Source organism: Xiphias gladius, chromosome 11 (genome assembly GCF_016859285.1).
Source record: "Xiphias gladius isolate SHS-SW01 ecotype Sanya breed wild chromosome 11, ASM1685928v1, whole genome shotgun sequence".
Taxonomy (NCBI): Eukaryota; Metazoa; Chordata; class Actinopteri; order Istiophoriformes; family Xiphiidae; genus Xiphias; species Xiphias gladius.
In genome coordinates this window covers 16537847-16549956 of record NC_053410.1, presented here as the reverse complement: position 1 = coordinate 16549956, position 12110 = coordinate 16537847, and the positions used below count along the sequence as shown (strand labels likewise).

At 39.5% G+C, this 12110-nt stretch overlaps 1 protein-coding gene across 9 annotated transcripts in view; it reads right to left on the bottom strand.

Annotated features, from left to right (window-relative positions):
• Positions 1-401: 401 nt before the first annotated feature.
• Positions 402-12110, bottom strand: part of LOC120796319 (collagen alpha-1(XIX) chain-like) — a 109475-nt gene continuing 97766 nt past the window's right edge. For 7 of the 9 annotated variants that reach the window (XM_040139014.1, XM_040139013.1, XM_040139016.1 and 4 more), the window contains 6 exons: positions 11236-11280; positions 10635-10769; positions 9514-9580; positions 9284-9421; positions 6047-6124; positions 3113-3693 (listed from right to left, as the gene is read on the bottom strand). In XM_040139014.1, coding sequence (XP_039994948.1) covers positions 3593-3693; positions 6047-6124; positions 9284-9421; positions 9514-9580; positions 10635-10769; positions 11236-11280 — 564 coding nt within the window. In that variant the 3' untranslated portion in view covers positions 3113-3592. Of the gene's footprint in view, positions 2186-3112; positions 3694-6046; positions 6125-8304; positions 8900-9283; positions 9422-9513; positions 9581-10634; positions 10770-11235; positions 11281-12110 lie in introns of those variants that run through there. The other 2 variants (XM_040139017.1, XM_040139020.1) reach the window with 2 other exon arrangements.

Below are 12110 nucleotides of genomic sequence, written 5' to 3'. Positions count from 1 at the left end.
AATGATGTTGCAAAGATAAGTGTAAAATAAAAACTCTGATACCCGGTAACCACAAACATACTGGATCATCCTCCACAGCAGGAACATTACTGCCTCTACTCTTAATCAACAGTTCAATCAGCCGACTGATACTGACTGCTACTCAACAGCCACGACTGCAATAGATCTGTCTACATACACATGAGGTTTCAACAGTGTTCTCAGTGAAAGGCAACAGTTAGTGTTGTGATTATATATATATATATATATATATATATATATATACATATATATACATATACATATATATACACATACATATATATACACACACACACATATGTATATATATATATATATTTTTTTTTTTTTTTGTTTTTCCAAAATAGCTAATGATGTAGCTATATGATAAACCAAGACTGAGGTAGATATTCAATGAAACAGACTTTCAAAAACACACATTAAAGTCGCTCAGCAAAATATGAGCTTAGAAAGGAGCAGAGATGAGTAACAGTGAGAGCAGCAGGCAGACATTTTTAATCCAAGGTACCATGCTGAGAGGATGATCCATATTCTCCCTCATTACAAGCTTATTTACAAGATTAGATTATATGAGGCAACAGGAGCGGGCTACATTACTGTAAACACAATAAGCAGTAATGAAGGATGTGTACCTATAAAACTGATGAAGTGAATTTTGCATTATTTGACAAGCCTATCTTTAGATGTCAAACAGCATTCCATTTGAAAGAGGCTTCAACCTACAACACCTCCATCCCTAGGGTTTGCTTTCATTCATTTTCCACTTAGAATAAATGGGTTTTAACTGGGAGCGATGTGAAATGGCTGGCATCAAATTGCTGGTGAAGTGGGCTCTGACATCAGCAAGCTTTTTTTCTTTTTGTTCTCTCCAGTTATCATATTGTTTAGCCATTGAAGTTACAAACTAGTGCACATTAATATCAATTTCAGCTAAATTCAATATACGCAGAGAGTTGGTTTCTCATCAGTGCACCAAAAAGTTCAGATCACATTAGTTCACTGATGCTGCCTCATTTGAATTTGGTCGAGGTCGGCGTTATTGTCTGCAAGGGGAACCCATTAAGTCCAATATGAAAATTAGTGTGATGAAAGGACAGAGGCCAATAGAATGAAGGGATTTTATGAAGCTTATAACACAAAGAAAGATTGTTTTCCATTCACATTACAAGTAATGACAAAATAAAAACATATCCAGCAGGGGGCTCTTTCAACTCACAAATGAAGTCAGTGGCACACATTACATTCAATACCCATCTAAAATCAGACCTGCTCACGCTAATAAAATTTAACAGACATAAAACCAAGCCGGCATGCTGAGAAAAATATTAAAAAAAAAAAAAAGAAGCTCTGCAGCTTCAGAATATGATCTGAATTGTAATTTACATGTGTAAGAGAAGCATGATGAATTTCTATGATGTGAGACATGAAGTCAAAAGAAAGAAGTATCAAATAGATCTTAAAGGATGAAATTCAGAGAGAACTGAGTTCTTAACGTCACAAAATTTCAGATACACCCACAGAACTTTTCAAACATTAATCACAGCAGGGCACTTAAAAATAAATTCAAAGACTTTGAGTCAAACTTACATTAAACAGCGCTCAAAATGAAAGCATGAGGAAATTTAATATACCTTACAGGCAAATTACACTTTTGCTATATAAAACTTTTTTGTTTCGTGTGATTATAAAGTTTAGGTTATTTTTTAAATGAACAAATTGTGCATTTTCTTAAAAATCTTCAAATAGGGCATTCATTTAAATACATAGTTTGAATGCTGGGAACGTTTGTTCTTTCTGTCATGAAGAAGTTCTGCAAATTTTAAGAGTATTCACCCTTCCACATGTGAGTTTCTGGATACGATATATCATAAAGCCTGTTTAGGTAAAGCTGGCTCAAAAGTTTCTGAAATTAGATGAGAACATTGAAATGAATCTGAAACCTGTTATAGCAAATAAATAAATCAAAACTCCAGTCTTAAGACACCCCACAACCCAACAGTACATAGTGACACACAGTGCTGGTCAGGGATTGAAAAACCAGGATGTAGACGATGATATTGTTAAAACAAACAACAAAAAGTTCAAGTATGTTTATGAGTATAATGGTTTACCAAAAATAAGAAGTCTGAGGTTGTAGTGTAGTAGTCTGATTTCCTTTGTGTGGCTGAAAATCAAAAATATACAAATAAACCAGAGGAATCATCATACACAACACTATGTAAACAATATACCTTAATAATCATCCCAGACACAACATTTACAATGATGTATGGTTGATAACAAAAGTGAGAACCTTAATGTGTCATTGCAATGACACATCAACCTTATGCTTAAGTACTGTAATTATATTGTCAGGTCCCATCATAAGCCCCATCAGACAAGAAAAAAAGACATTGAAAAAAAAACACAATCACTCTTTCAACTTATTTACAGATTAAACCAACTGTAAAGGCGAATGTGAGGTCGCACCACGCTTTTCGAACACAAACAACAACGTTTAAAGCACATGTGGAAAAATCTGCCCTCAAGTGTTTGCCCCTTACAAGTAGCTTCAGACAGACGGTATGAGTTGTGGGTTTTTGTATTTAAAAAGATACAGCAAACCTCACTGCTGAGCACTCAGCACTGACTACAGAAAATGGGAAAACATCTGCGTCAGTGATTATACTGCAGATTCTTTTAAAAAAGTGATTATCGATCACAATGCAAATGTGTGTGTTTCAAAAAACAAAAGATCTCAGTAATCCAAAAATGCCTTAATCCACCTTCTAGTAATAATATTACTGAATATCCATGCTAGATTTACTACAACTATTAGTACCATCTGTTGAATACATCCTTAAGAACAAGCTTAAAATAAATAATTTCCATAGTATAATATCCAATATATCTGCTGGACTTTGGTTGCATAAGGAGTTTCAAAAATATGTTATTGTCTCACACCTACAAATAAAACAAGTATATTAATTCAGTTAATCTCTCTCTCACACACACACACACACACACACACACACACACACACACACACACACACACACACACACACACACACACACACACACACACACACACACACACACACACACACACAGACGTACCTTCTGCCAGCACACTGGCTTATCTGAATAAGAACAGAAGAGTGCATAGGCATGCCCATTAAGGAGGCAAACAAATAATTAAGATAATGTTTTCAGAAAGGGCTGAACTTGACAGAACAAAGTCCTTTCAAGGTTTTGAAAAACATAATGAGAGTTGACAAGGAATGCATTACAACACAGTAGGGGATGTGAAAACAAGAAATAAATGAAAAGTACAGCATTGAAAAAAAAACCTAAAAGGTTTGCATTCAAAACAAACCCAACAACAACCTCAGAACAACAACAACCCCGCCTGCATCCAAATGTTATTGTAAAGTGAACAAAAGAGGTCAGTTGTGAGTCTGTCTGATAAACTGGAGCTGAGGGAGCTGTCAGATACTGCGAAGCTGTGCTTTTCCTGCTCTGCGGCTGCTCCTCCCCCGGCTTGGAGCTTGACTTCTGTCTTCCAACCAGCCCAAACTACTCTGCCGGGTTCATAAGGATGGAAGCAGACAGTCACTGGGGTCACATGTCCCAGGAGGTCCACGGGGCCCCGGAGGTCCAGTAGCGCCCTGAGAAGTGATCCCAGGAGGGCCTTGACAGAGAATTAGACATTGTTAATTCCTGTGCTGGACTACACTTCATCATTTCAGTGGAGCTTTCCCTTGGTGATAAAACTCCTGGTGGTGTGCCCGTACCACACTGTCCAATCTAAGCAAGTCTGAGGTATAAAGCCAAAAAGCATTTTTAGGAGTATGTTACCTTTTTTTTTTCTCAAAAGCTGGATGACTCATTTACAATTAATGAATCCTTTAATTTCACTGCAATGACACTGATGGACAGAGAGAAGACACTCTCTAATATGGTGAGATCATCATGGTAGAAATTAGCATCTCATGTTACTCATCAACGGCTGAAAGAGGTGGTTCTATGTCTCTCACATGGTGTCCGTACAGTACAAACACAAACACAGCTAACACTTTCATTTTCTCTGTAAGTCTATAAAAAACCCTCCACTACAGTCCAGCCACAGGAGTGTCCATTACATCAGTCAGAGCAGTCACCGCTCGAGGGAGCCTTGTCTCTTCTACAGTTCATACGAGAAAAAAAATCACAAGCACTGCTTTGTCCCTTCCCTCCCTCTGAAAACACAACTTGCCCTTTTCCTCACCAACACATCCATCTCCTCTAACTGCTCACACACAAACTGTCGGCAGCCCTGTGGTGGTTTGTACTGTTGCCATTAGTGGAAAGGTGCACAAAGTAACAATCAAAAATCTTTACTGTTTTTTTCTCCAATTTGTTAAATCAGGGTTCGGGGCGGCATCTTTTGGCGGCTGCTAACGGCTGCTAGCTCACCTGTGCTAATTAGCTACAGTATAGCACAGAACTAATGCACCACCGGTGGGCGTGGCTTAACAGCAGCAACATCAGGCGTAACTACCACCAAAGGCCAATCGGGTTACAAAGAAGTGATGGCAAAGACAGCAAATGAACATTCTGGTCACTCTCACATAACTAACTTGAAATTATTAGTAGTTTTCTTTAACCGAGATTTTCCCTGCTTTTTCTCCAGTGTTGTAATGTCCCCATGTGAACCAAAGACTCTGAAGTTGTAGCTTCCAAGTAGGGCTTCTACTTTCTGTTCAAAAAATGGTAAATGGAGTCTCCTGTATGTGGCTAATGTATATCCCGGTCTCCATGACCCTGTAGGTGGTCCAGGGGGAACGTGCTCTATGTGGATGTCAAAGAGTACAAGCTGTCCCACATTACGACCCCGGCCACGTGACAGAAACCTTGTTAGGTCGAAATAATCTATCATTGTACGGAGACGTGTAAATCTCAGTGCAAAGGGAAAACCTACAACAGTTGCCCAGCACATTCAGTTTGTTCAAGCACTTTCCAACTACCCGTTGCGCTGAAGGAGTTTCCTCTCTCTGTGCGGCCTTAGAGGGGATGTCTTTCACCAGCCGTGGTGATTTCTCCTCTCCAGAGAAACTACAGCCAAGTTCCCTTTGCCCTACTCATCCATTATGCACATGCATAGATAGGACGAGTGACTTTAGGTTCAGTGATAAGCCACAGTTACGGGCTGGAAGTCAGTAAAGTAATCCCACTTCTCTTCGCTCGATCAGGGTATAGGAAGTTATTGTTTAGTTCAAAGGACCAGGAGACAAGCCGACATCTCGGGCTGTGTTCAGTGGAACTTTTGTTCGATGGGCTTTTCGATGGGCTTTTACTTTTAAGAATGGACGTCAGTGCTCTCTCACTGCAGCATTTTCTGCTCTGTTGAGGTCCCATTTCTGTCACGGCAGCGCCTGAGTTCTAGGAAACATCGTGCAATCTGGGAGCTGTGTTAATCTCCGACATGCTGAGAGACCAAATGAAAGCAGAAATAGAATTTCACGTTTGAGATGTGACACAACCCCAGTTCTCTGATATCATAGTGACATAAACTACACCTTCCTCTTTTCAGTGGACATTTAAGAAAACCTGATACACAGCAGGAGATGTGGAGGAAATTGGCTCTCAATGCAGTGCCTGGTTATTCTGTGACAAATATGGCACAAATACTGTACATTCTTATATTGCTGTTGCAGATGGTTATTGCATGGTTAATTTATTCACACATATTGTTATTTTTTAACTTTGAATTCTGTCAAAATTCTTAAAATTAAGATTTACAGCAGCATTCATTCAACGTTTTTCATGACAAAGTTTCCAGTGGAAAGGAAAAAGCACAAAACACTTTTTTCTTCAACCAGTCCTTGCTGGTGCCTGCTCCTCGCTGTTCTTTGAAATATGATTTCCACAGTATCACTCCTTCCAATTTATTTGCTCAACCAGTAGCTCAAGTCTCCATTCGACCACACATTTCAAAACACATAAATTACATCAAATGAAGTGCTCTAACTAGGATGCCTCTGAGTCCAATGTGCTGTTCTTACCCGGTGGCCCCATGAGTCCTGGATCTCCTGGTAACCCCAGACCGAGCTGGCCTCGTTCTCCTTTCTGACCCCTGTATCCTGAGGACAGACACAAAACTCTGGCTGAATACCAATACTGCGAAGATGAAGTAGATCTGCGTGGTGTCATGTATATGGACTGTGTTGTACAGTTTTATCAATTTTAGTACAAATGCTATAACATGCTAAAATCCAAGGACTGTCAAGATGGGGACACACTTTTGAAACTTTATATCTGGGGACTCCTATATTACAGACTAGCCTCTTGATTATATAAATATCATCAATATGATGACAATGTCAGGCATCAAGTCTGCACTTCTTTTGAAAGAAGCAGCTTTGGTAGTTGATGTACCTACTCTGGCTACTCTGGATTTCCAGTTTCAATCCCAAACCCTTGAATAATATAAAGACGTACTGGCATCCCGTCAAAATACAAATCATCAAACAAGCCACCTGTGCGTCGGTGTTTGAAAAAGATGGCGTTGTGGGCTTGGTACAGCTTTCTGTCAAAAAAAGGGTCACAGGCACGTCTTTGAAGATTTCAAAACAGAGCAAAGAGGATTTTTTTCAATCAGAGGTCAGACATGTGGTTCACTAATGGCATTCAGAGAGCGAGAAGCTAGGTGTAATCAAAAGTGGACTCATTTTATAGAAAACGAAAACAGGTGCAGAAAACAATCCTGTCTATTCATGACAACTAGGCTCTGACGCTCATAAAGTAAAAAAAGAATCAAAGGGTTTACACTGATCTTCAAGTCAGGCCAGCAAGTGCGTTGTTTATAACATTATGCACACAAACATATTATTCAAAGGCTTTCTCACTCCATGCAAAGCCGGTAAGTCTATACAGTTCAAAACAGCAGCATACCAAATAAGACTGTGCGGGTCTGTGAAAATATTTCCCCATGAGGCACTTAAAGTAATGGAGTCTCAGGACCAGCAGTTGAATGGAGTGCATCAGAAATATTGAAAGGAGTATCAAGGTTTGCACCGTCTGGCCCAAAGGGGAAATGCTTCAATGCTTATATGTCAGAGAAAATCTCAGAAAAAAGGCTTATGAACGCTCCAAAACTAAGTCTCAAAGAGAGAGGGGCGATCCACACATTGCTGCAATAATGAGACTTCTTTCAACATTCACAGAGCCTGGGGAATTCATTCAGGGAGGAGACGAACCATGGAGAAAAGAGCACTGTACCTTAAGCAAAAAAAAACCCAAAAAACAAAACAAAAACTGAATAGCACACAGGGCAATAAACTTGGGTGGTATGCTGGACTAGTGCACTCTGATAAATCGAAAATGGCATAGTGCTTCTGTACTTGGTTGAAAACAAATTGTTTTTAGCTGTACTGATGGAAAACATACGATAATAAAAAATAATATTGCCACAGAATGGTTTTTCAGGCTTGATTGATAAGATTACAGTCCTGCACCTGTTGTAGGCTGTTGCCAACAGTATTAACGGCAACAACTATTCATTCATGCGATGCCTTACAAAAGAAAAAAAAAAAACACCTTTCTTTGAGCAGCTGCTCCATCAAAGACCAATTACTCTGGGATATTGACTGATATTTCATTATTGTACAGCGCAAAGCAGAGCAGCTCATAAAGCAACGTTTACATCCTGATATAATAATAGACACTTTGTTTCAGTCACTATTAATAAATATACAGAATGCACTGAAATACCATATTAAAAATGAATGTTCAAACAACAAAATGTTGAATTTATGAGATATGCACATACACACAATGGCTTACATCAGTGGGCATTTCGATTATGAACTCAAAAGTAAAGGTGAATAGAAATAGATGATGAATGAGCACTCAATTACAACACACGAGGGAAAAATAGCAAAAAAGAAATGATACTCTTCAGCATGCATCCTTGTGGGTATTCTCTAACAGCTTGAGACTTTCACCCATGTGAAATGAAACTATAAAGAAAAAAAAGACTGTGAATCCAACAGAGGGGTTATTTTTCACTATAAACAATTCATCGTGGCATATTGGGGAAGAAGTCAAATTGGATATTCCAGAGAAGCACAGTCTCCAGCAGAGGATGACGAGAAATAATGAGGAAATATTACCCCAAACTCTCTCCCCAGCTGAGTGGAGGCACAAGTCAACAATGAAAAAATTAAGAAGAAGTTGAATTTTAGATTTATCAAGGGAAATAACTTTCCTCTTTATTTCAATAAATATTTATTGCAAAGCTGCATTTCGAATCACCTATAAAACATTCTTTTGAAGCATAAAAAATAAAACAAGCAAAACAAAAACCAAAACATGTGTTATGCAAATGGCATTAACACAGCACAAATATTTACAGTCGAGTTGTTGCCTACTTTAACTACATTATTCATGAATGAAAGCAGCATTTTTTATTACAGCATTGGGTTAAATTGTAAATGGTCTTGAATAATCTGAGGTAGATACAAAGCTCAAAGAGAAAAGCCAATGCAGTGTTACTGCACCAACACGTAACACACTCCTCCTCTTCCAAAGTTAAGATAGTTCTGCTGCAGACACAATCCAAATCTAAGCAAGTCTGAGGTATACAGCCTGACCAGCACACCATCAGTGTTGTATGAGCAGACAGAAAGTTGTACCAGTTTGAGAAAGAAAGTTCACCCTCTTTCCTGACTATGCTCTTTTTGTGTTTTAGGAGTGATGTATCAATACTGCGGCTCTTTCCTGTCCACACTGATAATGCTTTCTCTTATTCACAGCCAATTCTTCGTTTGTCTTCATATTTCCCAGAGAGCCGCTGTGCATCACACTCCCGGCCTTTCCTCTGCTTCCCGCCCCTCAGTCTGCATTGATATATGGGTCTAAGCAAGAGAAAAATACCCATGAATCCCTAAAAAATGCAAGTGTTAGCCCACATTGGTGCCCTCACCCCAACCCAGCCAGTTACCGATGTTGAATCTCAATTCTTTACATACAGAAAACTGAGCTTATGTCAACCTGAATGGTTTTATTGCAGTAAATGCTGCCTCCTTTAAATATAGTAGGTTTCATGTATGATACAGCATATGCTAGTTGGACTAATTGGTGTATTTAAAACTGGAGTGCAGAACTTTTAAGTATAAATGAACCTCCGTTACATTCAAATGTTGAGAATGTTATTTCTTATTCATATTTTAACAGAGGTGGTTATTTTTCTAAGGCTGTGTTATGGTCCAGCAGTTCCACCTCCCAACTTGAGCTCCTACCTTGAGGACCAGGAGGTCCAGGCTCTCCTGGTGGGCCTGGGACACCATCCTTGCCAGGAAGCCCTGGAGGCCCTTGGACATGTGAAGCTAAGATGCCTGCAGGTGTCTTCTGCAGCACGGCAGGGCTCGATAGCTTCTCTAGAAGGTAAGAAAAAGAAGAACTTCACATGTAGAATGCTTAGAGATAACACAAGCGAGAAAACGGGGAATAAAGATGGACATAAAGGTACCTTGAAGGACCCTCGATACTTCCTTTCGGATGAACATTTTGATTTCCTCCATAAAGCTGAGATCACTCTGTGTGTGTGGAGAATAACACAAAATTCACTTCAGCATATTAATGCAATTAAGAGACAACAGTAACTAAACTTTCATTCATAGTGAACTGGCAGAAGAGGTAATAGTTATCACGGCATGAAAATCAAGTGGATGCCTATCATATATTACAACTCAAAAATTTCATCTACAAAGATTGTGGAAACAATGGCACAGAGGAGAGATTACTGCTAAAATTCAATTCAACTTCTTTAGCTCTTTATTAACTATTCAGTGAAATCCCACCTTGCATTATAATATAACCTCCGCACCTTAAAACCAGCTAGAAATAAAATGGTTTCATTCAGACAATATTAAATTTGAAGAGATATTTTTGGTGTTACTTTATGTCCAGATCTGTAGTAATGCACGCTGTGCTTGAGAGGAAAAGTGAAGCTTGTCTTGCCAGCTCTGTATGGCTCTAAATATTTGTAACATTAAAAGGAAAAACATAACAATATATGTTCTGGCACTCAAAGGGTATAAAAAAACCTAAAATAACATGGTTTAAAAAAAGACAGCATACTTGATGTCAGTCATGTGAACCTTTCTCAACTGCATTGTTAGATCTTTGCAGAGCAGAAGCAATGGCAAACAATAGTAGCCTTAGACCTTGAATTTTTGGATTGAAAACAGTTTTTCATCCCTGCTGCGAATGTTATATAACTTCTGTGACTGTGTACAATATGTGTAAAATGTCTGTGACACACAGAGGCGTTTTCATTGCTCTGCAGATCTCTAGGTACGCCCACATATCTCTGTCTATCTCTGTCTCCATCTCTCTCCCTCTCTGACCTTCTGTTGCGCCTTGATGATCAGGAGTGGGAAGCGTTGAGCAGAAAGGGAACAGCAACCTCCCTTGCAAAGCCTTGTTTGATGTTTCATGCTGAAATCTGTGGCTGCACCATTTTCTTCATAGGGAGTGAGAACTTAGGTAGTTTCCCCAGCTCAGTCTTAATTAGTAGGCTGATTAAGGTTTAATCATCTGGGAGGATAGTCTTTGTTTGCTCGGAGGTATCTACAAATGACAACCTACCAGGATGTTTACACTCTCCAACTGTCCTGGAGGGCCAGGATCACCTTTTTGGCCTGGTCGTCCCATCGGTCCAATCAAGCCTGTGCGACCTCTCTCGCCTTGAACCCCTCTTTCTCCGGGAATCCCCGAATCACCCTGCATTACAGAAGCCCAGACATATCTCAGCTCTACATGATAGGTCCTGGCTGGCATATGCTGCAACACAATCATCATAATTTTCACGTCTGATACACACCCAACCGCATCACCTAACATGCTATACACAGTTACCCATTTCTCTTAATGTGTACAGTTACCTGTCCTGGGGTTCTGTTGCCGAATGTAAAGCTAAAAGCCTCACTTTGCATCCTCTAATACCAGCATTTGCAATAGATTACTGTAGAAGTGTGACAGAGCTCTTTAATTTTGCCTTGCGAATACAATAGGAAACTGCACTGAGCGTTAAATTCCTTTATCTAGTGCTTATGTGCTTTTGGGGATTAGTCATACTTGTGCTGAAGTGAAGACTTTCATTAGTACTCACCAAAACCTTTTTTGTGCATTACAGTTTGAGTCATAAAAACAGCTCCTTTTTTAGTAGAACAGGAACGACGCTACTTACACGTTCTCCTTTGGATCCTCTGTCCCCTGGTCTACCTGTAGCGCCCTTACCAAAAAACCAGAAAAATGTATTTTAATGCTTTGATGTAGAAAAAAAGGTAAAAAGTAACATGAATAATTGGAATAAGAGGTTATGCTGACCCTGAAGCTTTTCACCGGCTTTACACAAACTATTGATGTTCAATAACATGCAGGGGCACACACAAAATTCCAGTATTCTAATCTGTGTACATGAAGCTGAGATGATTATTATTTTAAAACCCCCACATTCACATATGGCTCATAATTACTATTTACATAATTGCAGTATATTTGCAGGTTTCTGTTCTGTTATCTGAGAGAAGAAAACTGTGAGCAAGCTTCTCCTGAATTACCTGGCTTTGAGAAATGTTCTTTTTTCAGATGACTGTGCATTGATTGCGTCTTACTCAAGCTCAGGTATATTGCTTGTATAACATCTCCCTGTATAATGTTTCACCTTCTGCAATGTCACAGCTCCTCTGTATCACTCCTGATTTGTTTGAGAAATGCCTGCTTTCCCACCAGCTGTCTCTACTACTGTATGGAGGAGCTGGGTGAGAAAATACCTGTGTCTGGCTTCATGTCACAACATCTTGTGTCTTCCAATCCCTCCCTGTCACTCCTCATTGCTTGCCTTTACTGCGCTCACAGCAATACCTCTGGGAGCATCTTTGTATCAATTTCCTGCTGGATTACAGGAGCCATGCAAAAGACAATCTGGCATGATGTGCTTTTAAAGCGGGCCTCTCTTTGTGAGGCTGTTCTCCCCTGCCTGCTTTAATCTGCAGTACTCTGTATTCCCCAGTGCCTGATGGGAGGCTTAAATCTATCATCTTGCCCACTGAAATGTGTTTC